The 27,100-nt window shown below is 51.8% G+C and overlaps 1 protein-coding gene across 1 annotated transcript in view; it reads right to left on the bottom strand.

Moving 5' to 3' along the window:
- Window positions 1-27,100, bottom strand: part of TTLL8 (tubulin tyrosine ligase like 8) — a 45,627-nt gene continuing 18,527 nt past the window's right edge. The window contains 8 exon segments of the mRNA XM_079937703.1: window positions 1-260; window positions 12,284-12,346; window positions 12,349-12,491; window positions 12,493-12,521; window positions 12,525-12,776; window positions 13,249-13,684; window positions 15,678-15,918; window positions 17,855-18,003. Coding sequence (XP_079793829.1) covers window positions 100-260; window positions 12,284-12,346; window positions 12,349-12,491; window positions 12,493-12,521; window positions 12,525-12,776; window positions 13,249-13,684; window positions 15,678-15,918; window positions 17,855-18,003 — 1,474 coding nt within the window. The 3' untranslated portion in view covers window positions 1-99.

Here is a 27,100-nt window from a genome sequence, read left to right as displayed (position 1 = left end):
CTTTGCTAAAATAGCTCTGTGCACAAGGCCCCTCGTCTATGCCAAGGTTTCCAGAGAAGCACGCCACGCACTGGAGGCCGCGGGGCCTGGTCCTTGGTGTCACGGGGTGCACAGGCCGCCGCCCGGCCCGTTGCCGAGGGGCACGATGGAGGCGCCCTGCAGGACGGCGGCGCAGAACGAGCAGCAGCGTTTGCAGGGACCGGCGGGCGGCAGCGAGCCACGGCACACTAGGCACGGCGCTGGGAGGGCCCTTGGCAGCCCTGGGGGAGAGGGAGAGACAGAAGGGCCCTGAGACGGTGCCCACCCGCCCGGAAACCACGTCCATGGCCCCAGACCGCGCCCACCTGCCCCAGACCACGCCCACCTGTGCAGACAGAGCCCACCTGCCCCAGACCACGCCCACTGAGGCCACCCACCAGCCCACAGACTGCATCCATCAGTGCATGAAATCATGTCCACCACCCCAGACCAGGCCCACTGGTACCAAAAACCATGCCTGCTGCCCCAAGACCTCGTTCTGGCCACGTTCACTGGTCCCTGAGATGGTGCTCCCTCCAGCACGCCCACCTCGGGCTCGCCCACCCTGCGGCGGCCCTCCCCGCTGCAAGGCGTGCACCTGGCTGGCAGTTCCGTCCCAGCTGGCTCCCAAGCCCACCTGCTCCCACACAGAAGCCACCCGGCTTTCCCCAGCTCTCAGAAAAGCCCAGACCTCCACTCAAAGCCGAGCGTTGAGGTCCCCTTGGCCCTGCTTATCTTTCTCCACCCCCAAGGGGGCGCAATCCCAGTCAGGGGGAATGAGCACGCCCCGGGCAGTGGGCCTGGGCCCCGGGCAGTGCCCAGCCAGCAATGGCTCAGCCCAGGAATGCCACGGGCAGAGCCACCCGCTGCCAGTGCTCTGGGCTGAGTCACTCCTGCCCGGGGTCCGGGAGGGTCTGGGTGGGGTGGGCAGGAGTGGGGGCCACCGGGCGCCTATGCAAAGCAGCCCACAGCTTCCTGGACCCTTGAGCGGAGGCTGAGCCGGAGCCCAGGAGTGGGGCCTTCCCCGGGTCCTGGGGCCAGCCTGACCCGCAGGACATGCCAGGGCCTGCGTGGCATATGAGGGTGTGGGAGACCGGAGGCCTGGGCACAGGGTGGGGAGGGGTGAGCAGGGGTGAGCAGGCTCTGTCGCCAAGGGGGCAGCTCTGCCGGCAGTGCTTTGCCCACCAATGCACCCCAGGCCTAAACGGGCCTAGCGTAGGGCAGGACGGGGACAGAGCCCTGGGCCCGCTCCAAGCTGAGGAAGGGCCAGGCCCCTGCGGCAGAGGGGCGGCATGAGGCAGGCAGGAGGGGCTGAGCCATCCGTTTAGGGGCTGGCGTGAGGGGCTGAGAAGCAGGAGAGCCATGCCTCGTGGGGGTGAAGGAGGAGGGGGTGAGGCCTAAGGGGCACCAGGGACGGGGGACATCACCGAAGCGGACGGGGTGTCCGCGCAGGAGTGGGTGCTCTGGGATCCAGACCAGCCCTTCTGGGGAAAAGCACCTACCCTGAGCACAGAACACGAAAAACGTCTCAGAAGCAACAAAAGCTGGCAAGAAGCAAGGGGTGATCAGGTTGCGGCTGCGGGGAAGCCCTTCCTTCAGAGGCTCTGCGGACCAGCACCCCTCGAGGCTCGAGTTGCCAAGGCTAGGGGTGCGGGGGCAGAAGAGCACCCCCAAGAGGGGTGAGAGACACCCCACCCCTCAAAGAAGCAGCAAGCCCGAAAGGTTACAGCCCGGGTGCACGGGTGAGCCCAGAACACACCTTCCCTGCCCCAGGGAGCGCCAGGCGTGTTCCTGGCGCTGAGCTATGTGGGTGGAAATCCCAGAGAAGTTGGAGTCCCGAGCTAGTCCCCAACAGGTCTGAGTGGCGGCTTCTTACCCCTGGGCTGCAGGCATGGCGGGGAGGGCACAAAGCATCAAGCTATGAATTCAGAGCGACGCGGGCAGCGTTCCTCGGGAGGCGGGAGATGAGGGGCCCGGGGCAAACACCACCCTCCCAGGGGCTCCCCTGCATTCTGGAAGGAGTGCAAAGAATCCCCACAACTAACGTTTGAAAGAAACTGATCCGTCTCTAGTAAAATGTGAGAGTGCCGGCCGCAACCGCAGCACAGACATGACCAAAGACTTCACCTGTTAGAATTATCAGACACAGAATATAAGCTAACTGTGTGATGTCATACAATTTAGAGGTTTTAGGCAAAGGAAAGGAACTACAAAGAATAACCAGCTTTATTGAAAAGTAGAGTTTCTAAAAAATGAAACGATAATAACTAAAGTTAAAGTTTCAATGGATGGGATTCATAGGGCTCTAGACACTGTTAAGGACAGAATGAACCGGAAGACAGATGAGGAGACTGTGCCGATGCAGCACAGGAAACCAGACGTTGAACGGGAGCCATACGGGCTGAGGGGCAGCGGAGGTGTGAGCAACGCCACGCCCGAGCTCCAAAGGCCAGGACAGAGAGGATGGGGTGGAGGCAGCATGTAAAGCGAGAGGCTGGAAGTTTCTCATAAACGATTAATGACACGAGTGGGAGAGTAGAGATGTCCAAAGGTTCCCAGTTTGAATAAATAAAATCCCACACCCAGACCTGTCTTACTAAAACAGTCGTAAATGGCGCCCGCAGTTAAGACAGCTCACTTTTGGAAAGCCGCGGGCTCAGCTGAGCCTCTCTGAGCGCAGCAGTGAAAGCCGAGACAGCAGATGGGGCTGACTGAAGTCAGAGAGTGGTCATCGCATGGCCGAGGACAGGGTGCGAAGGGGCACGGGGAACTTTCTGTGGAGAAATGTCCCCTCTCTCCTTCCGGGTGGTGGTCGTGAAGGCAAACACGTCGCACCGTGTCTGCTGGAGACCTGTCCTTACCATTTGTAAGCTGCACCTTAAGAACATTGTGTCAAAAGAGATATTATTTCCTGTGGCGTTAAAAACCACCAAATAACCAGAAAAAAAACCTAATGAAGGACGTGCCAGACCTCTACCCTGAAAAGCCACCAGCCACAGTCCAGAGAAAATCAAGACGCCCTAATTAAGAGTAGATCATGCTTTTGATTTGAAAGACAATATAAAGAGATGTCAGTTCTCCCCTCTGCAGATTCAAGGCGAATCCAATCAGAATCCTGGCAGTTTTTCCTCCCCTCCCCCCTCCCTCCCTCCCTCCCTCCCTCCCTTCTCTCTGTCTGTCTGTCTGTCTGTCTCTTTTTTGCTTTCTCTTGAGGTGGACAGGCTGATCCTGACATACGTATGGAAATGCAAAGGGCTGAGAACAGCCTCTGGTGCAGAGTGTGCTTCCCGTGCTGCTGGCTGGGCCGGGCCAGGTGACCTGCCCTCCCCTGCACGCGGTGCAGTGAAGGCAGCAAGCGCTGGCGTGCGGCCCAGCTGGCAAGAGGCAAACTCGCCCTGGGCAGCTGCGGGCTCGCGGCTGAGGAGCTGCGGTTCCGGCCTGAACACAGCCGGTAGCCTGGAAGCAAGCGCAGCTAGTCCCGCGGGACCCTCAGCCGCGTGACCATCACGCATTGCTTCACTCCGAGATGAGCGCCACGCGCGGTCACCGCAGCACAGACCCACTCAGGCGCGCACGGGGGTCCTGAAACTGAGAGAGACCCTAATAGGTGGTGTTGGCTTGGGAAGCGGTGGGGGGGGCGCGAAGAGCGGCCACAGGAGGTTGACCCTCTCGCCCTCTCCCACGGGCACCAAGACCGAGGCAGACGTCAACCACAGCGACACCGCACACGGCAGGGAGACTGGCCGAAGGGTCACGCGTGCCCAGCGTGGCGCAGCCAGGCGCCCTCCTGGAGGGACCCCGAAAGCCGGCGTGCGCCCTGAGCGGACCCGGACATCGTCTGGAGTGGCTTCGGGAGTAACCTTGGCTCCTATGAGCAAGAAGCACCTGAACCGGCTGAGTCACCGAACCCTGGACCCGCACGGGCCCCAGGAGAGGACAGCCCCGGACCAGCTGTGTTCCTGTCCCTCCCTGTGACTGGCCGGGCATGGGGACATTAGGACCTGAGTGTGGGAAGGTGGCCCTCCGGCAGGAGGTGGAGAAACCCTGAGCCCGCAGAGCCTCGACGTGGACCAGGTTCTCATCTCAATCCAGCAACAGACAAAATCGAGACGCTTACAGGAAGCAAGGCCTCCAGGGGCTCAGCCTCTGACCAGGCTGCCGGCGGCTGCCTTGCCCTCTGCCAGGCGCTCGGAAGGGGCTGACAGTTGTCCTCGGCTGGACAGGAGGCTCCTGGGGAGGCTGTGGGTCTGGTCCCAGAGTCCCAGCGCTGGTGGAGAGAAGGACATATCTTGAAGACGAACGTGGGAGTGGATTTTGGTGCACAGAGTTGGCGGGACGGAAGCACAGCTTTTGGGGAGAAGGGTTACGTTAGCAGAAGGACCGCCAGCCTGGGCCAAGAGAGGCAGCACCCGTTTGCGCTGTGAGGACCTGAGAGCCCCGCTTCCTAAGGCCACAAGCCGCGGAGGAAACGGCCAGCCTCCAAGGGGCACGTGTCCCCCACATTCTCCTTCGTATACGGCCGAGGAGGACGACGAGAAAAGGGCCTCTCGGGGCAGAGCCAAGACTCGCTGAAAATGGATTAAGGAGCAGAGTCATGGCACAGAGCTCTCCCCCAGGAAGGGCGCAGTGTTTGCCGGGGGGATCCAGGGTGCTGTGGACCAGCTACCCTGTGCTGCGTCCATGTGGCGTGCGTGCATGTGTGCGTGTGTGTGCATGTGTGTGTCCGTGCAGGCGTGCGCATGTGTGTGTGTCCGTGCACGCGTGCTCAAGAGCACGCATGCACGCAGGTACCTCGTGTTGGGAGAGACAGCCCTTGGTCTCTCGTGCCCTCCTACGTGTCCTTCGAGGTGCACTCCGTCCATGCAAGGCCCTGACCACCCTTCACTTGGGCCACGTCTCAGGGTGAGGTAATGTCTCCCTCCAGGACAAAGAGCTTCCTGAAAAGGCAGCAAGTGCCCCAAGCTCACTGCTCCCCCCGTGACACGGGCCCGCTGTGCATGCGCCATCCGCCTGGGCCACAGTGCGCCCCAGATCAGCTGGCGCTCACGAAGTCCTTCATCTCTGACCCAGGAGTTGCGTGTCTTCTGGCAACATCCACGCAACAGCCTCAGCTAAGCTCACAGCCAACAGCTTGTAAGGAGGGGAAAGCAAACCCAGTCCTGGCAGTTTGGCAGTAAGGATGCCTCCGGGACTCACAGTGCTGAGGCCAGGGCCCCAGAGAACGTGGCTGAGGTCTGTGCTGCTGGGGGACCTGATGACGGTTGTCTTAAACAAATGCATGTGAGACAAATCAAACGGGTTTGGTGCCCACCTCTCCTGGTCAGGTCAGAGTGGCCTGTGGAAACTGGCCGGAGGCTCAGATGATGCAGGATGCTGTGTATCACTGGGAGAGAAGGCCTTCCTTGGGTCTCCCAAGCACCCTACATACTTTGTGGGGTGTGCCAAGAATGCAAGACCCTGATCACCCATTTACCTTTCTCAGCATCGTGCCTGCAGTGAGCAGTCCTGGGGGATGAGGTGCTAGTTCCCTCCAGGACAAGAGCAGGCTTGCTTACTGCTTGCTACAAAAGTGGTAGATGCCTGAGGTTCAGTGTTCCTCATCTGTGATGCAGGCATCTGGGCCACAGTGCGTCACCCCACGTGGCTTCACAGATGTTCAGAGGCTCTCGCTGCTTCCTGAGATGAGAACGATGAAGTCCTTCGTCTCCAACCCAGGAGTCGCGTGTCTTCTGCCAGCCTCCATGCAACAGCCACAGCTAAGCTCACAGCTCGTAAGGAAGGGAAAGCAAATCCCAGACTTGCCAACTTGTTTTTCTGGTTCATAGTTATCCAGGTGAAGAGGAATGATGGAGAATCACAAATCCCAGACTCAGAGTCTGGTTCTATGACTGTGGAGACTTTTTGGCGGGCGGCGGCGGTGAGCGTAGTTTGTTTGCAGAAGGTAAGTGAATGCCAGTGACCCGGAGATTAGACTGTTGTATATTTGATTATTGTTCAGAGCATATTCATTCCGCTCCTCCTACCCCACTGAGGAGTATCCTTCGTCGCCCACCTACTTGAGTTTGGGCAGATGTGATGTGAGTAGAAGCTTTCAGATGCCTCCCCCTTTTGACTTGCCCTCTCATGCTGATACCATCTGCCTCGTGAAGATGATGACTGGGGAACCACTGGCCCCAGAAGGGGAGACACGTGAGGTGGACCTCAGCCCAACCTGCAGCCTGGAGCCTGGCTCAGCCTTCCTGGTAGAACCCAACATTGCTACAGCTGACCTGAAGATGTGTGAGAAACAGAGGCTTGATGAATAAGTACCTCTGAGGTTGGGGAGGGGTTGTCTTTGTTACGCAGCATTACTGCTGCAAAAACCTGACTTAATAAAGACAGGAACATAGAAAATTGGGAGTGTAGAGTCCAAAACCAGAAAAACATACCTAGTCACCTGTCTTGCAACAATGGTACAACGCAGCGAAGAGGACACAGTGTCTTCAATGCACTATGCTGCATCAGCTGAACGTCTGTACAAAAATTGTGCACCTTAACTCCTATATCACACCACACCCGGAAACAGTTCCAGATGGAACATAGCTCTAAATGTGAAACCATACAACTTTAAGAAGAAAACAGAAGTGACTATTTTTATGACTCTGGGGTAGGCAAAGATTTCACAAACAGAAAACATAAACGCTAATCATAAAAGAGAAATTGATATTGGCATATACTGAAATAAATAACGTATGTGCATCAAAAGATACTATTCAGAGTAAAAGGCAGATCATAGAATGAGAGAAGTTATCTTTAATACGTATACCCGCCAAAGGACTTGTATCCAGAATACATAAGGAACTCCTACAAGTTGACAGGAGTAGGGAACAGAAAAACATGCCCAAATACAAAAAAGGTACCTTGCAAGAGTGTGTTGAAATGGACTGTTGATATGAAAAGGTGCTGAATTTCTTCAGTCATCAGATAAATGCAAATTGAAACTGTCATGTGAACCCACTGCACATCTACTAGAATGGCTAAAATAAAAGGACAGAGAATATCTAGTGTTGGTAAGAGTGTGCAGTCACTGGAAGACTCATACACTGTGGCGGAATTTACACTGACACAGTCACTCTGGGAAATTCCTTGGGAGTGTCTACCAAAGCTGAATGCATGACCCAGCAACTCCATTCCTACAGAAAGATGTACACATGTTCACCAAATTCAGGCGTGCTCACAGCAGCACTGTTTGTAATAGTCTGCTAGAAACAATGTAAATGTCTATCCACAGTAGTACGTAAATAAACTGTGGTTGAGAACCAATTTTAACTACATGCAAGAAACCACATCCGGACATATGTCAAACTCAACATCAAACCAACTTAGGTTCATTCCTGGAATGCAAGGTTGGTTTAACATTCAAAAACTGATTGATGTTAAGGGCTACAGGCAACTTCTTAGAAAAAGAAAAACCTATTGATGTTATTTATCACTTTAATAGTATAAAGAAGAAAAAACTTAAGAGAGTCTCATAGGTGCACAAAGAATGCTGAGAAAATTCACTACACATCTGTAATAAAAATTCTTGGTGGGATTAGAAAGAAACGACTTTAACGTGCTGGAGTATCTATACATTGATATGTATCGATCATATTTATAGCTTTATTAAGACCTACAGAAAATGTCATTATAGATGAGAAATGTTAGAAGCATCCTCTTTAAAATCAGGAATTCAACAATGGTGCCCAACATGGTGTAGGAGGTTCTAGCCAGTACAATAAGACAAGACCATAGGGGCAAGAAGGTTGGAGTGGAAGATACAAAGCAATTTACACAGGATATAATTATTTACATAGAAACTCAAAAGAAGATACATACACATTTTTAGGAATAATGGGAGAGTTTAGAAATGTGGCAGATAGAAAATTAACATATAGAAGTCAGTTTCATTCTATATGACAGCAGCAAACAATGCGAAAATGTATATATAGAGATGATACCATGTGCAATAGTATCTGAATATCAAGTAAGAGAAATAAATCTAATAAAAGATGTCTATGATCTCTGATGGGAAAATTCTAAAATTTAAAGTAGATCTAAGTACATGGAGAGATATGTCATGTTCATGGGTAGAAAGATATGATTTCATTAATTTATCCATTTCCCCCAAATTGATCCACGGAGTCAATGCAAATCCAACCAAAATATCAATAGGATTTTTTTGGTTGAACTTGATAAAACAATTATGACATTTATATAGAAAAGAATGAGGTCAGGAAGGACCAAGACCCTTATGAGGATGAGCAGAGAGAGGCAACTTGCCCTACCAGATGCAACAGGCGGTGTGGCACTGGTGCAGGGGGGCAAACTCAACAGTGGACAGAATAGAGACTCCAGAAATAGACCCACACATGCACACAGGTGGGATACCAGTTCACAGGGGGATAGAAATAAATTTTTCAAAAAATAACTGAAAAATTTTTCTACATGAACAAAAATAAAATTCGATTCCTAACTCACACCATATACAAAAGTCAACTCCAAATGGATTAGGACTTTTATGTCAAAAACAAAATTTTAAACTCTTTTTTAAAAAAATTAATTTATTTTATTTATTTATTTTTGGCTGCATTGGGTCTTCGTTGCTGCGCGTGGACTTTCTCTAGTTGCGGCGAGCGGGGGCTACTCTTTGTTGCGGTGCTTGGGCTTCTCATTGTGGTAGCTTCTCTTGTTGCAGAGCACGGGCTCTAGGCGTGCGGGCTTCAGTAGTTGTGGCACGTGGGCTCAGTAGTTGTGGCTCGCAGGCTCTAGAGCACAGGCTCAGTCACTGTGGCGCACGGGGCCATGTGGGATCTTCCCGGACCAGGGCTCGAACCCATGTCCCCTGCATTGGCAGGTGGATTCTTAACCACTGCGCCACCAAGGAAGCCCCAAAATGTAAAACTCTTAGTAGTAAATGTAGGTAAACAATCTTTTAAACCTCAGGGTAAAGAAAAATTTCTTAAGACAAAATAGCACTGACTAAAAGAAAAAGATTGATAACTTTAGCCACATTAAAAATCAAATTAAAACCTGTGTGCAAGTTCTAATTACACTACTAAAACGATCCAAAAAAAAAGTAGGCCATGCAAGGACAAACAATGAAACTATGTCATGAACCAAGAATTATGATTAATCAGAATGTATGCACCTGAGATCCAATGGGATGAGAAAAATGAATGAATAAACAAGGTCCTAGACAGTCAAAAAAGTAAGAAAAAGATATGAAAGGTATAATGATTGCAAGGAAAGGAAAACAAATTAGTTGATATAACTGTATGTGAGAAACCAAAAGAATCTTCAAATATATTAATGAATTGATAGAAATGATATTAGCCAGATGGACTTTTTACAGAATCCATTCATAGGGCTTCCCTGGTGGCGCAGTGGTTAGGAATCCACCTGTCAATGCAGGGGACACAGGTTCGAGCCCTGGCCCGCGAAGATCCCACATGCCGCAGAGCAACTAAGCCCATGCGCCACAACTACTGAGCCTGCTCGCTGGAGCCCGCGAGCCACAACTACTGAGTCCGTGTGCCACAACTACTGAAGCCTGCGCGCCTAGAGCCCGTGCTCCGCAACAAGAGAAGCCACGACAATGAGAAGTCTGCACACCGCAACAAAGAGTAGCCCCTGTTCACCGCAACTAGAGAAAGCCCGCACACAGCAACGAAGACCCAACGCAGCCAAAAATTTAAAAATTAATTAATTAATTTTTAAAAAAGAATCCATTCGTAAAAATCAATTCCCTTTCTATCAACCAGCCACAATTTGCAGGAAAAATTTTTTTTAATTTGATACTATTTACAATAGAATAAAAAATAAAAAATATATGTCTAAATCCAACAGAAAAAGTGCAAGACCATTACAAAGAAACGTCTAGGAGTTTATTGAAAGATCTTAAAGGATTTATTTATGGAGAGATATACCATGTTCACATATTCTAAGGCTCAGTAATGTAAAGAAGTCAGTTCTCCCCAAACTGATGAATTTAATAGCAATAAAAAATTTTTAATTTTAATAAAAAATTATGTTGGTGAATCTTGACAGCCTACTTCTGTAACCTGTGTGGAGGTGTAGGGGTGCCAAGAACAGCTGAGTCATTTCCAAGGAAGAAAAACCAGCTCACAGGACTTGTCTGACATCCTACAAAGCTGTAGTAATGAAGACCTTGTGGCACTGGCCCAAGGCAGACAAAACGGTGGAGCTGAACGGAAGGTCCAGAGGTGCCAACACGCAAGAGTGCCAGCCTGCAGGTGAGCAGGGGCGGGGCCGTTGGGCTCCTCACACCACGTGCAAGTCAGCTCCAGGAACCTCCAAGGCTGGAATGTATGAGCCACAGCAATGCTCCTAGAAGAAGAGGGCTTCACGACCTCAGGGTAAGGCCGCAAGCCAAAGAAATGACCAACTGTCGAGGGAAAGCCTGACCTATCAGAGTTTATTAAAATTAAGGTGGCTTTACATCCAAAGACACCATAAAGGTGTGAAAAGGCAGATCACCAAGTGGGACACAGTGTTTCCACACAAATCAACTGAAAAAGGAGGAGAATCCAGAACAGATGGCTGTCACCCCTTCAAATCAGCAGAAAAGATGCACAATTCTAAGGACGATCAGACAGAAGACGTGCTTTTCAGGACAGGAGCCCTAATTGGCCAACGCATGTCTGAATACAGGCCATTTTATTAGTAAATAGGAAAATGCAAACGAGCGCCATCACTCCCTCCAGAGGCAAACAAGAGGCCCTGTCAACACCAAGTATTGGCACAATGTGAGCAATGGCCGCGGTGTGGCCACGGTGTGACCACGGTCACAGTGCCGTCCCTCTGGCCACGCCTGCAGTGCCCGGTGCACCAGGTTTAATACCCGCCCCCCCGCCACCGCCAAGTTCACGTCCACTTGGAACCTGTGAATGTGACCTTATTTGCAGATGTAATCAAGGTAAGGTGAGGTCATACTAGAGGAGGTGGGACCCGATCCAACAACTGGTGTCCTTTTAAGAGGGAAATCTGGACACAGTGACACCCTGAAGGAACACCGTGTGAAGCAGGGCAGAGATCGGAGTCACTCGTCTGTAAGCCGAGGAACACCGAGGACTGCCCGGGGTGTCAGAAGCTGGAAGGGACAGGAAGCTTCTTCCCTACAGGCTCTGAGAGCTCGGCCCTGCCGACGCCTTGGTTTTGGACTCTGGCCTTCAGAAAAAACGTCTGCGGTTTACGCCACCAAGTTTGCGGGACTTCGTTACGGTAGCTACTACACCTACCTAGGTAGAAGCTGTGTGCGCCCTGGGGACACGCACTCCTAGGAAGAGGCCTGGGGAAAGTCGCACAGTGCATTGCAGAGAAAACCTGGAAATTGCCCCCATGGAGAGGCAAGTCGCTAAGCAGTAGGGCTGACAGACCTTGGTGCCAGACTGGACATGGGGTGAGGATGGCGGGCCGGACTGCAGGTGGCCCCCAAGGGCCCTGCCAGCTCTGAAAGCACACACTCATCGTGCCCGGCGCTGGCGACTCTGGGGGGCGGCCCGCACATGTGCTGATGCAACAGACATGCACTGAGCATCTGCTATGTGCCGGGCATGGCCCCAGGTGCAGGGGTGCACCGAGAGCCCAGCCCCTGACAGCTTACAATCCATGGGGACAGACAGACAGGCAAAGAGGCTGTTAGTGCCAGGGAGACAGACAGACAGACACACTGGGAACCCGGGGGGGGGGGTGGGCACAGCAGGTGCACGTGTCCTGGTGAGTTCAGGGAGACAGGTGCACCTGGGGCAGAGCAGGTGGGGGCGTGGCCCTGGCTGGGGTCACTCTCTTGGCCACGGCTGGGTGCCAGACCGTGCCAGTGGGGCTGCTCCATACCTGTGTACCTGCGCTCGGAGGCCAAGCCCAGGCCAGGCTCCCGGGCCACGTGTGACCGGCTCCATCAGAAGCTTCAGAAAACAGCGCGAGGGCCCAGTGATTGCCGGCCCCTCCCGTCCGCGGCACTTGGCGCCTATGCAAACCTCAAACTCGACGCCCCATTGGCGCCACACCCCACAGGGGAGACAGACGAAGGCTGTTACCCACCTGGTCCTGCTGCAGGACCCCCCACTATCCCAACAACTGGCCGGGACCAGGATGGGGCCAGGGCGCCCTGAACCCTGCTCTGAGCTCAGGCTGGACCAGAGGCCCCGGCCTGCCCTGGAGGACGCAGAGCAGGTAGCCCCAAGCAGACCCGGGGCTCAGACGGACACGAGCACGGCGCTGTTACCTGATGGTCTGGGCAGCTGAAACTGAGCGCTCTCCACTGTCTTCACGCTCGGAAGAAGGGACGCAGTGGGTGCACATTTAATAAGTTTGGATCCAAGTGTTTGTCTGGTTCGGCCCTGGCGAGAGCAGAGCTCAGGCCCTTACTGTCTAGGTGCTGAAAGGTACAGGTGGGGGGCTCTCTCTTCCCAAAACTCCCTGTGGCCGCACTTTACTTTCGCACTTCTCTCCGCCAGCCTCTTTTAGGGCACAGGCAAGGTGCAAGGAAGCACCTTTTCGTCTTTCAGTTTCAAGTCTTGCTGGAGAGCCATTCGTGGTGGCCCCGGAGCCAGGTGTGGCATGGCCGGGGGGCACCTCTCCCCTGGTGGATGAATGTCCAAGAGCGGAGATGCAAAGTCAAAGTTGGAGATGGGCGTCATCTGCTTCTTGGCTTTCCACACACCCACCCCTTCCACGAAGAGGTCGGACCCCGGGAAGGGGGGCAGCTCCACTGCAGGCTGGGGAGGGAAGGATGAGGTGAGGGGTGCTGGCTGGCTCTTTCCTGGCCTGCCGGTCAGGCGTAAGGCCTCAGGGAGAAGCCCCGGCCACACTTCCCGACGGCTGGGCTGCCCACTGGGTCCCCCCACCAGGGGCGCCAGGTTGCAGGGTTTTGCTGCCTGGCCTGCAGGAGGGCTCCTTGGGGAAGCAGGCCCCTGGAAAGACCCCTGAAGGAAGGCTGGATCTTCACCCCAGGAGGACGGAGGACACTGCAGGTCGGAAAAGGAACAGCCTAGAGGGGCCTGGAGGCCACGGACATCCCGCCAGCCCAGCCAGAGGACCCCCTGCCAGGTGGCCACAGAGTTGGGGTTGGCTGGGGAGGAGAGATTGGAAAGCTGGATGGCAAAGGCCAGCTGGGCGAGACGCCCCCGGGGCGTGGGGAGGGGCCACCCCGAGGTGGCCGGCAGGAGAGGGACACCCCGCCCCCCTCACCTGTCTCCACAGCAGCTCGAAGTTGCCGACGTCGCAGTTTCGGTCGACCTTGCGGTCCACCACCACCTTGATGGTGTCCTCCTGCACCTGCGCGCAGAGCCAAGCCGTGACCGGCGTGGACGCGTGCATGGTGGGGCTAGAGTTGATCTCGATGAGCCAGGGCTTGAAGTCGCAGCCGAGGATGAAGTCGGCGCCGTACAGCTCGAAGCTGTTCTTCCGCGGGTCTACGTGGTCCTGCGCCACCTTCATGGTGTTGGTGACGGCCCTCTTCATGGACGGGTAGATGACGCTGCCCCACACGGCCCCGCGGCCCCTCTTCTGCAGGTACTCCTGGAACTCGGTGCTGGTCCACATGTTGTGATCCGGCAGCAGGGGGCTCCGGTCCTTGTCATTCTTCAGGTGCTTCTGGATGGAGTTGTTGCACAGGTGGATGGCGCTGCGAGGCAAGGCCGCCGTCAGGGTCGGGGGGCGGGTGCGCAGGCTCCTCTCCTCCCAGCGGGCGCCCGGGACCCCACCCTGAGGCCCCGCCCAGACCCCGCCCCGAGGATCCGCCCACGAGCCCCTGGCCCCGTGGGCCGTGACCCCGGCACAGCGCCGCTGCGGGAGGGGTTCTGACGGGTTCCCCGTTCTCCTAATCCTCCTAGGCAACCTCAGGACAGCCCTGCTGTCCCGCCTGGGACCACCATGGGGTGGGGCGGGGAGGGCAGGGCAGAAGCCAGCCAGCCCGGGGCCACCAACTAGGGGCCTCCAGCAGGTACCACACTCTGAGCCCGTTTCCCCACTTGTCCCTGGAGGAGAGCCGGAGCCCCCCAGGGCTAGAAGGATTCGCTAACTGAAATTTTCAATTAATTCGTTTATACGCTGGCATTGTTCTAAACAGGATTTAAATTGAATAGCATGTACTAGGAGATTATAAAATAGGTGGGTCCTGTTCAAAGTCATTTTCATTTAAACGTGTCCCTGGGCCTGGGGATTTGCCATCTTGTTCTGGGTGGTGAGACCGCATCTGTGACCATGAGAGAGCTGTACTCCCTAAGACGGTTGCAAGAAACAAGACACAGGCACACGGAAGAGCTTTGCAAGCTGCAAACAGTGCTGTTAGGGAGCCCACACAGTTCAGAAACAATGTCAGAGAATCTCCTGTCAGCCTGGGGAGAGGGTTATGGTCCCGGACGGAGAAACGGCTCAGAGAGGGTAAGAGACCTGCCAGGCACTCAGCTCCCAGCTTGGCAGGGCTGGGCAGGCTGGAAGGGGCTCCGTGGGCTTCTCACTGCCCAGTCAGCCCAGGACCCCTCCTCCAGGCCCCCCTGGCCTGGTGGGAACACATGTGCTCCTTGAGCTGCCGGCCGGGACCACTTGTCCCAGCTGCCTGCTCCTGCCAGGTGTGACTCCAGGTGTCACCTGCCAGGGGTGACCCCAGGTGTGGTCACAGCCCCCAGCTTGAGCACAGTGGACCCCCTCAAGGTCTCTGTGAAGCAACCTTCAGTCCTCGTGATACTGACGGGCTCCCCTGTAGCCCCCGCCAAGATATCTAGGCACCCAGCCGGGCACCCGCGTGTGGTCACAAAACAGAGCCACGGAGGCCCTCCATCTGGAAAGAGAGGTGGCAGCTGTTCTCTCAAGAGAATGGCACGTTCCCGAGACTTCGCTGGTGGGCTCTCGTCCTGACACCCACCCGGCCTGCCCGTTCTGGGACCCTGCTGGGGCTGGGTTCACCCACCCCAGGGCACCCACTCCTGCAGGTCTGAGCTGCTGCCCGGCACCCCCTGCACCCTGTATCGGGTACCGCTCTCATCGTCTTCACCCCTCCTAACCCCGCACGGCTGGGGTCATCCTCAGAGGACCCCTCAGGCCACCCTCACGTCCCACACTCTGCCTCGTCGGGGAGCCGCCCCCCACCTCCCCAGACACTCCAGCAGCTTCCCCGCCTGCAGGATCCCCACCCAGGGCTCTGGGCGCTCACAAAGCGAAGGCCCTGCAGGGTCTACTGCAGGATTTGAGGGGCTGGTCCCCAGGAGCCTCCCCAAGGAGCCCTACCTGTCCCTTCCCTCCACATGCTGAGGGGACCGAGAGAGCAAGCAGAGCTGCACCCCGAGCCCGGCCCGTGTGGTCAGCGGAGGGGCACGGCCCGCCACTCAGCCTTCCCAGCCGAGGGGCAGCGGCACCCACCGCAGAGGGTGCCTGGTGCCCACGAGCACATGGCAGACGGTGCTTTCAGGATTTTCTGGAGAAGACGCACACCCCATGGGGGCACAAGGCACTGGCTCTGATGGGCAGGGGGCTTGGGCCCGCCCCTTGCAGAGGGAGGTCCAGTAGCCTCCCCAGGCCCGAGCACGACACAGCACCCCACCGGGCACACGAGACCTGCCTCGCGCTCCAGGTGCTGGTGGGAGCCCACCCTCTATGGCAGCTAGCTGACCCCCACTGACCTGTCCAGATTGTCCAGGGAGAAGCGCTGCGTCGAAAAGCGCAGGTAGCTCTCCTTGTAGAACCAGATGGTCAGCGGGTTCCAGTCGGTGACCAGGAACCACTGCCGGATGTCAAACTTGGTGTCGTAGATGAGCAGCGGCGACTCGATGTACTTCTGCACCACCCACTTGTTGCCCTTGGCGGGGGGTGGGTCTGTAGCCAGCTCCAGGATCTCCTCCACGTGGTTCAGGCACACTATGTCTGCAAGAGGCCACCGCTCAGCCCCCAGCCCCAGAACAACGCCTGCGGTCCTGCGCTGGGGGGCTGCGCAGGAAACGCTCTGCCCTCGGGGTCGAGGCCACAGCCAGGGCAGCCCTCCAGGCTCGCCCACCACAAGGGGCTTCAGAGAGGACTGAGAATGGGAAGGTCGGGGACGGGGACAGAGGCCCCGTGAGGAGGCAGCCAGCGAGCTGGGCACTGGCCCGAGTCCGGGGGGAGCAGGGAAGCAGGGCGGGCCCTTCAGCCTCAGGAAAGCAGCAGGCGGGGTGATGGGCTGCTCCACGGGCTCCAAGGGCTGGTGAGGCCTCACACCCAGGGCGACTGGCCAAGTGGGGGTGAACAGGGAGGGGATGGGGTACACGACTCTTGCCCCACGTCTGCACCCCTCCACTTTGCAGGAGGGTTTGCATGCCCCAAAGTTAAGCCGTGTGACTGGTGGTGACCAGTGACACGTGAGCCAAAGTGACGTGCATTTCCCTGGGCTGCAGCATTTAATGTCACCGACAGACCCCCTCCCCAGCCCTCTCTTTCTCTGCCGTGACACCCCGGAAGCCTGAACTGTGTCACAAGACGGTGGGGGGACTCGCCATCCTCCCTGCCAACCTGCCTCGGACAAGCGTGAGGAGAGGCCGAGATGTGGGGCGGCCTGGCTCTCCTGGCCGGCACGGGGGGCGGGTGCCCCTTGTGAGGCCCAGGGGCAGTGACAGCGCGGGACACGAGGGAGCTTTCCTCACAGAACACAGGACCCCGCTCTTCAGTTACAGCAAGTGGAGACCTTGCCATCTTGAGACCAAAGTCCAGGAGGAAGCTGCACGCCCCTGGGCCAAGAGCAGACGGGGCACTGGGTTGGGGGTCAGGCGGTGGGCGCATAGCCAGTGACCAGGCACAATGGCGTGCACTCGGTTATGAACAGGTGGGTTTGAGGTGTCTGTGGAGCGTCCCCGGGGATGCAGTGTCGGCAGTGGGTGGAAGGTCTGGGCTCAGGAGAGAGCCCGGGGGGGAACACGGGCCCGGCCCAGGAGGGTGCTTGCTGAGAGCAGGCAGAAGCTCGGGAAAGAGAACGTTTCAGGACAGCCTGAATGCAGGATATTCACAAATTAATAAAGCTTTTTAAAATATCTCATAAAAAGTAACCACTTATGAATTCACAGCAACAGTAAAACCCCTCAAATAACTCAAGGGGCAAATAGAATATGCAAACAAAAGGTAAGGTCTGTTTAGATACTCAGGAAAAAGAGAACATCATATAACATAAACAAGAGGGTGCAGGGAAGGCTGTATTCTGAGGACATTTCCATAGCCTGAAAGCTTCTACTGTTGCACAAGGATGTTTGGGAATAAATAAGCTTAGCATTTAAGTCAGCACCAAGCGCGAACAGGAAAATTGAACAAATGCAACCAAAAGTTGGTTCTTTGGAAACACTCCTAAGATTGGAAAATCACCCTGAAATCCTGTTTTTAAATGAAGAACCCACAGTATTCACCATTAGGAATAAAGAAAAGGGCACGGTCACAGCCGTGACGCAAGGAGAAGTAGAAAACCGGGGTCCCGGGACAGAGCTCACAGGGCTCTCAGGATGCGCCTGCAAGAGGCCAGTGCCTCTGGGGCTCTTATGACCGCCCTGCGCCCAGGCCCCCACTGCTGCTGGATGCGGAGTCCTTGCTCCATTGCAGCAGCTGGCGAGCAAAGCAAATACGAGGAGAAAACTACAGACAGTCTACCTGAGGACTAGAGACGGAACTTCCTAATGAATCCTAATTACTTAGCAAAATTTGGAAGAGCAGCCATGAACACCAGGGTCACTGGGATGCCCGCTCCCCGGGACCCGCGAGTCCTGAGCCCCCCAGGGAGCCTGGCGCCCAGTCCCCCCGCTGCCACGGCTGGCTGTCCCCGCAGGGCGCCCGGCTTGGGACTCACCTCGTCCCCGGGACTTGGCCGCGGGCTTTACGATCCAGATGTTCCGAAGCCCGTCGATCTCCGTCTGAGGGTTCACAGAGGTGATTTTCTTCAGCAGAGCTTGGCACTGCGAAAAGTAATTTCTGGAATTGGAGATGAACGCCTCGCCGCTACAAAGCAAGATCCAGAAAACCCGTGAGGCTCTGAGGGCGGTGCCCAGGTGCCAGCAGGTGGCCGCCCGAGGAAAGGGCGAGGGGCAGGCTCAGAACATCCTCCTGCCTGCCCGACGGGTGCCCGGGAACGTGGCCTGTAGGGTGGTGGGGACCCCCGACTTGAGGACACCCCGGGGCGCTGTGCCTGGGCCCAGAAAAGGTGCCGGGACATGAAGGCCAGGGTTCTTGTGCCGGACCCACGTCAGGGTGGCCCTTGCAGGCCCGTGTGGGAAAGCCGAGCTGCCCACGCCGGCAGCACCCAGGGTCCTTCAGCTGACGCGGGCTGGACGCCAGCTTAGTGTCCCGTGGGCTCGACTGCCAGAGTGGCTGGTGGCCACACGGTCACGGCAGCCATGGGGCCGCCCCGGGAAGCCACCGTAACTGAAGGGAATAAGGGAGGCAGACGGCACAGCTGTCTGCGTGCGTTCAGAGCTCGATGCTGGTGCGTCCCTGAAGCCTGGGACCAGGAGCCCCACCCCCGCCCGGGCCGCATCGCAACCCCACGCGAGGGTGGACTGCAGCAGAGGACACTGCGCTGGGCCCCGAGGCCACCTGCCACCAACTGCGGGGATGGCCCTGGCGTGGGGAAAAAGCCTTCTGGGACACGGACGTCTGTGCACAATGTTGTGCCCACCCTGCTGGGAAGGGGGGGCAACAGGGAGGGAGTAGCGATGAGTGGGGTCCCCTGTGGTGGGGGAGAGGCCCCATACCGAGGAGCAGAGTTTGGGGCGTGAGAAAGCAGGAGCCCCCTTTGGTGCAGGGAACGTGGGTGACGAGTCAGACGGGGCCACGCCCCCTGGTTCTAACAGGACACACAGAAGGGGAGCCCCCGGAGCCCCCTGGCCCACCTTGGTGGTGCACACGCTCTACCTGACCCCAGGGAGAAGACAGGACCTGGCGGAAGCAGGTGTGAGTCCCGAGCTGTCTGTAACCCTCCCGCCCGGCAGCAGAGACCGGCCCGGATGCCGTGAGAAATGAGGCAGGTCCCCGAGAGCCCAGCCTGATGGCCAGGGGCAGAGCTGCCCAGGACACCAGCAAATGCAATCTCGACTTGGGCTCAGGAAGAAGACAGGGGTTGATCTTCCCCCAGGGAAGGGTCCCCACTGTCTCCCCAGGGTGTCCAAGCCCTTGCAGCGGCATCCGGGCAGGATGGAGTCCCCTGTGAGTCTGTGCATCACAATAGGAAAACAGTCGCTTCCCCCTGGGGGTTAGAGGACGGACGGGAGGAGGCGGGACCCCAGCCTAAGGCGAAGGCCTGGCCAAGCTCCCTGTCCCAGACACCCTCATAATCGCCAGAGAACAAGCACTGTCCCCCCAGATGCTGATGACAAGAAAGGGACACAGCATCTGCCCTTCTGGTCCTGACGACACGCACACCACGCGTGGGACCCCGGGCGCCTCAACAAGGAAGGAACGGGGACAGACCGAGCTAACCGCCCTCTGGTTCCCTAACGAGCCCCCTAGCTCGGAAGGTGCCACCGCGGCCCTTGCGGGGTCTGCTGCTGCCACCCACTGGTTACACCTGGGACTTCGAGCCAAGGGCACGGCCCTGCGGGGAGAGCTGCCCATTCTCGCACGTGCAGGTGCCACCCGGGTCCAGATGCAAACACTTCCAACCCCTCAAAATGCTGCCCTGGAGACCACGTCGGCCAGACCCGTCTGCCTCTGCCCTGTCCTCCCCGCCCCTGTGTGGACGCCTCCAGCTTCACACCGGGGCTCGTTCAGTCAACAGAACGACGTGGAGAGCCACGTGTGGTGCTGCAGGCATCAGCAGCAAGTTCTTCACACCGCTGGTGGTTTCCAGATTACGAATGAAGACCCTCTGCAGATGTGTTTTCATTTCTCTTGGACAAACGCCCCAAGCACGGCAGAGCTGGGTCGTAGGGTATGTAGATGCCTCAATTTATACGAAATGCCTGAGGCTTTTCTAGACAGGCTCCACCCATTTCCAGACACCCCCGCCGCCCCCCCCAGCAGATTTAGGCTCCGGCCGCTCCACATCTCGGCTGACCTTTCAGCCGATCTTGTGGGTGTGCAGTGGCGTCTCTGTGGTTTTAATTCACCCTTGAATTATGAATTCAGTGATGCTAAGTGTCTCTTCATGTGCTGATTGGCCGTTTGCTGTCTTCTTAGGTGACATTTCCCATGGGATTGTTTCTCTTACTGATTTATGGGCGTCCTTTAAACATCCTAGATCCGAGACCTCTGTTGGATATACGTGTTGTAAATATGGTCCTCCAGTTTGTGGCTTGTCTTTTCATTCTCTTTGTAGTGTTTTTTGATAAACAGAGTTCTTAATGTCAATAAAGTACAATTTATCAACTTTTAAATTATGATTAGTGCTCTTAGAGAACTATTTAAGAAATTTTTCTTTTTTTTTTTTGCGGTACGCGGGCCTCTCACTGTTGTGGCCTCTCCCTTTGCGGAGCACAGGCTCCGGACGCGCAGGCTCAGCGGCCATGGCTCACGGGCCCAGCCGCTCCGCGGCACATGGGATCTTCCCGGACCGGGGCACGAACCCGTGTCCCCTGCATCGGCAGGCGGACTCTCAACCACTGCGCCACCAGGGAAGCCCCCTTGCATGGATTTTGATGGGGATTACAATGAATCTATAGATTAGTTTGGGAAAAACAAACATCTCTATACCACTGAGTCTTCTAATTCATGCATGTGGTTTCATACACACGCACGTACACACACATACACACAACACACACACACACACACTTATTGGGTCTTTAATTTCTCTGTATAATTTTATAATTTTCAGTTTAGGGTTTTCCTTGTATTTTGTTATATTTTTTCTGGATATTTGTAGGTTTTTGATGTTATTGTAAATTTCATTTTGTGACTGTTACAGAAATACAGTGGGCTTTCGGATATTGACCTGGTACCTAGTGATCTTGCTAAACTGACTTAATTATGATACTTTCTTTATGGTTGTTAAAATTTTCTATGTGCACAATTAGGTCATCAGTAAGTAAAGAGTTTTATGTCTTCCTTTCTGATTTTTTGCCTTTTCTTTCTTTTTCTTGTACTATTAAACTCAACAGATTGTTCAGTCAATACTGACTAGATGTCACGATAGTGGGAATTTTTGTTTCATTCTGATTTCTAGGGGAACGCTTTCAGTTCATGACCATTAAGAAATATATTAGCTTTAGGATTTTTGTAGATAAACTTTATCAAATTAAGGAGGTTTCTTTCTTTTCCTAGTTTGCTAAAAACAGCAACAAAACTTAACATGGACACATTGAATTCCATCAGTGTTTTGCATCTACTGAGACGCTCATACAGTTTTTCTTCTTTATTCTGTAAACACGATGAAATTTACCAATTTACTTTTTTTTCCAAAAATCTTATTGTGGTAAAATACACATAACATTAAATTTACCACCTTAAATATTTCTAAGTACACTCACGTTGTGCAAATATCACCACCATCATCTTGTAAACTGAAACTCTGTACCCATGAACTCCTAGCCCCTGGCAACCACCATTCTACTTTCTGACTCTGTAATTTTGATGACTCTGAGTACCTCATATGAGTGGAATCATACATTATTTATCTTTTTGTGTCTTGCTTATTTCGCACATTATAACGTTCTCAAGGTCCATCCACGTTGTAGCATTTGACAGAACTTCCTTCCTTTTAAGGTTGTAGAATATGCCACTGATCAACTTTGGATGTTAGACCGACCTTGAGTCCCTGGAACTCAAGACTGGAAATGACGAAATAAAATTGTTTTCTACAATGACATATCCTGTATGTAGAAAATTCTAAGGGACACACACACACACACACACACACACACACACACACACTGCAAACTATTAGAACTAATAAATGAGTTCAGCAAAAAGTCACAGTTACAAGATCAATATACAAAAATCGATTGCATTCCTATATGCTACCAACAAAAATCCTAAAATTAAAATTAAGAAATTAATTCCATTCATAATAGTATTAAAAATAATAAAACATACAGGAATACATTTAGCGAGAGAAGTGTAAATTTTGAACTCTGAAAACTATAAAACATTGTTGATACACATTTTAAACGTCCTAAACAAGTGGAGAAACATTCTATATCTATGGATTGGAAGACTCAGTATTATTAAAAACCAGAAAATACAACCCACAGAGACAGAAAAAGATTAGTGGCTGGAGAGGACGGGGGTTCTGAACAAAGAGTGACTGAAGATGGGAACAAGGGAATTTTATGGGGTGATGGACATGTCCTAATACTGGATTGTGGTTTTCTACAACTTTGTGAATTTACCAAAAATCATTGAATTGTACATTTACAATTAATGGAGTCTATGGCATTCAAATTATAACTCAATAAATGTATATGGAAGAAGTGGAAACAATTGGATTCCTCCTGTATGATTACGAAGATTTATGGTGGCAAAGACTGCCCTGCTGTGAGTACACCAGTCTGTTTGCTGATCGAAGGGTTAGTTCCGTTTCAGCTATATTAATGCTACTCTGATTTATGACAAGGCCGTACAGTGGGAAAAGAAATACTTTTCAATAAATTATAAGTCATTTCCAATATTCATATGGAAAAATACATCTTGATACCTACCTAACCCCATACACAAAAATCAACTCCAAAAGGGCATGTGTAAAAATATATGAAAGGTAAAATAATGAATATTTTAGAAGAAAACATAGGAGTATAAATTCATGACTTGGAAACAGCAGGGACTCTTTGAATAGTATTATAAAACATCAATCATGAAGAGAAACTAAGATAATTGGACTCTATTATGACTAAAGATTTTCACTCTATCAAAACACATCTTGAAGAGAATGAAAAAAAGCCACAGAATGGGAGACAATAGAAGGATGGGCAAGAAACTTGAACAGTGAATTCACAAAAGAGCATATCCACATGGCTAATAAACATGAAAAGATGACAAACTGCACTAGTTACCAGGGCAATGGATCTAGAAGGATTCATACGTGAGAATAAATAGAAAATTTCTGGAAAAGGGAGTAAAGGGAATGGACTATTTCTACCATGAATTAAATCATAAATATACAGTAATTAAAAATGTACAGGACTATCACTAGGTAAAAGATAGCAAGGTCAGTGGAAGAGAATATATAGTTTAGAATTAGACTCAAAGATATTAGAAAGACTGTCATGATGATGAGAGATGAGACCAGTGTAAGACATGTGGGACACAGTCTCACATATGTGTAATTGGAATCCAGACAGAGTTAGAGGAAGAATGGGGCAGAGACAATACCGGAAAAATTAATGGCCAAGAATTTTCCAAATTTGATGGGAAGCTCCAACTAACAGATAAAATAAGCCCCACAAACCCAAAGTCAGATAAATACAAAGAAAACTGCTCCTAAAAGCATTGTAACAAGACTGCCGAGAACCAAAGATAAAAAGAAGATCTTAAAGCACCCAGATAAAAAGACATTACCTTCAAAGGACACAAACAATACTACAGACGATTTGTAAATAAAATTATGAAAGCCAGAAGATGATAGAACAATATATTAAAATGCAAAAGCAACAAAAACCTCTGCAAAGCTAGAATTTTATTCAGGTGAAAATATCTTTAAAAAATGAATGTAAGGGGGCTTCCCTGGTGGCGCAGTGGTTGAGAATCTCTCTGCCAATGCAGGGGACACAGGTTCGAGCCCTGGTCTGGGAAGATCCACATGTCACGGAGCAACTGGGCCCATGAGCCACAACTACTGAGCCTGTGCATCTGGAGCCTGTGCTCTGCAACAAGAGAGGCCGAGATAGTGAGAGGCCTGCGCACCACGATGAAGAGTGGCCCCTGCTTGCCACAACTGGAGAAAGCCCTTGCACAGAAACGAAGACCCAACATAGCCATAAATAAATATTTTTTTAAAAAGTGAATGTAAGGACTTCCCTGGGGGCACAGTGGTTAAAAATCCACCTGCCAATGCAAGGGACACAGGTTCAAGCCCTGGTCCAGGAAGATTCCACATGGCATGGAGCAACTAAGCCCGTTTGCCACAACTACTGACCCCACGTGCCACAACTACTGAAGCCCACACACCTAGAGCCCTTGCTCCACAAGAAGAGAAGCCACCACGATGAAAAGCCCACGCACCGCAACGAAGAGTAGCCCCTGCTCACCTCAACTAGAGAAAGCCCGCGCAGCAGTGAAGACCCAATGTGGCCAAAAAATTAATTAATTAATTTTAAAAAATGCTTAACTTTTAAAAAAATGTAAAATTCTACTTCTTCAGACAAAATAATCAGAGGGTTCTTAACCAACAGATTGTCACTAGAAGAAATACTGAAAGATGTTTTTTAGGATGAAAGAAAATAATAATGAAACTGCAGAAATGAATGAAGGTCCCTTAAAAAGGTTAATACGTAGGAAAATATAAAATTGCTGACTATTTAAAGCAATAATAAATACCTCACATGTAATTAAAACATGTGTAGAAGGGAGGATTCTGGGAAGATGGCAGAATAGGAAGCACCAGGAATCTGTCTCCCCACCTAGACAACAATTGCACTGGCAGAATCTGATGCAACTGTTTTGGAACTCTGGGGTCTACTAAACGTGTGCAACCTCCGAGGGAAGCCTTAGACAGTAAATCGAAGTTAATTTTGGTCAGTACCAGTTCTTATTACCGTGGCAGCTCCGCGTCTCCCACCCCTGTGGCAGGCAGCTGTGCATGGGCTCTGGGGCAGCGTGCACACAGCTTGCAGGCGCCAGGGCGGGGAAAGAAAGGACCCTGTCCTCCAGACATTGGGGATCTGTGCTCTCTCTGATCACTGATTGCTCCTCCTGATGATAGAGGTACAGACAAATCAGACAGGCCGCCATTATTGCCGGACCTCCCCCCACAGTGTTATAAGCCCCACCCCCTCCAGCTGAAGAGCCTTCCAGGAGATTTAAAGGGCCAGCACCCTTCCCTCCCCTTCATTTTATTCTTCTTCCCTTTTGGAGAGCCAGACATTAAAAGACTAGGACATTTTAAAACAACTGCATATAAAGGGAAAATTAGAAAGTGACTGTGCATGCCCAGAGAAAGGCATAGAAAAGACCTAAGAAGACCTTAAATTTACACCTCAGGCACAGAGACAGACTACAGAAATCAAAAAACCAAAAACAATAAACAGAAACAATAACATGAAACAGCAAGCCCTGGAGAAGGAGGAGAACCTGATTCCCAGAGTTTCCAGCTCGCCATAACTAGAGAAAACCCACGCAGCAACGAAGACCCAACACAGCCAAAAATAAAATAAATTTATTTTAAAAAATTTAGCTGTAAAAAAAAGAAGTCCCCTCTTATCAGTTATGATTTTTAATGTAAGTGGACTAAACTCTCCAATCAAAAGACATAGATCTGCAGAATGAATTTAAAACACACGATCCAACCATATGCTGTCTAGAAGAGACTCACTTTAGATCTAAGACACAAATAGACTGAAAGTAAAAGGATGGAAAAGATATTCCATGCAAACAGTAACTAAAGAGAGGAGATGTGGCTATACTAATATCAGACAAAATAGATTTGCAGTCGAACAGGTTACCAGAGATAAAGAAGGACATAATATATTAATAAAGGTTACATCTTCTTCAGCAAGAAGACATAACGATTATAAAAAGTTATGCATCTAATGACAGACCATCAAAGTACATGAAGTAGAAACTGACAGAATTGAAGGGAGAAACAGAGAGTTCTACAATAACTGGAGACTTCAATACCCTACACTCTCAATAATGAATAAAAGAGCAAGACGGAAGATAAGGAAATAGATGACTTAACACAGTAAATCAACTAAATCTAACAGAAACACACAGAACACTCAACCCAACAACAACATACACATCGTTCTTAAGTGCACATGAGACATTCTCCAAGATAGACCGTAAGTTAGGCCACAAATTAACTCTTAATAGGTTCTAAAAGATAGATATCATACAAAGTATCCTCTCTGATCACAACGAGATGAAGTTAGAAATCAATGACAGAAGTACAACTGGAAAATTCACAAATCTGTGGAAATTCAACAACACTTTCTTAAACAACCAATGGATAAAAGTAGACACCACAAGGGAAATTAGAAAATACTTAGAGATAGGAACTTCCCTGGTGGCACAGTGGATAAGAATCCACCTGCCATTGCAGGGGACATGGGTTCAAGCCCTGGTCTGGGAAGATTCCCACATGCCATGGAGCAACTAAGCCCGTGTGCCACAACTACTGAGCCTGCGTTCTGGAGCCTGAGAGCCGCAACTACTGAGCCCGTGTCCACAACTACTGAAGCCCGTGCGCCTAGAGCCCCGGCTACGTGACAAGACAGGCCACCGCAATGAGAAGCCTGTGCACCGCAACGAAGACCCAGTGCAGCCAAAACTAACTAACTAAATAAATAAAATTTAAAGAAAAAAGAAAATACTTAGAGATAAATGAAAATTAAAACACAACATGTCAAAACTTATGGGATGTAATGAAAACAGTACCAAGGGGAAAATGTAGAGCTATAAAGGCTTACATTAAAAAATGAGAAAAATCTCAAACCAATAACCTAACTTTACAGCTTAAGAAACTAGAAAAAGAAGAACAAACTAAACCCAAAGCTAGCAGGAGGAAGGAAATAATAAAGATTAGAGCAGAATTAATCAAAATAGAAAAACAATAGAGAAAATGAATAAAACCAAAAGTTGGTTCATTGAAAAGATCAACAAAGTAGATGAACTTTTAGCTAGATGGACTAAGGAGAAAACAGAGAAAACTCAAGTTACTAAAATCAAAAATGATATTAGGGACATTACTACTGATTTTACAAAAATAAAAAGATTATAAGAGAGTACTATGGACAGCTGTATACCAATAAACTGGATAACTTAGATGAAATACACAAATTTCCAGAAACACAGAACCTACCAAGACTAAATCATGAGGACACAGAAAATATGAACAGACCTATAGCAACTAAGGGGCTTGAATCAGTAATCAGAACCCTCCCAACAAAGAAATGCCCTAGACGTGATGGCTTTCCTGGTGAAATCTACCAGACATTTAGAGAAGAAC

This window comes from Stenella coeruleoalba, assembly GCF_951394435.1.
Source record: "Stenella coeruleoalba genome assembly, chromosome: 11".
NCBI lineage: Eukaryota > Metazoa > Chordata > Mammalia > Artiodactyla > Delphinidae > Stenella > Stenella coeruleoalba.
The sequence above is the reverse complement of the archived record's forward strand: the minus strand, read 5'-3'. Positions and strand labels throughout refer to the sequence as shown.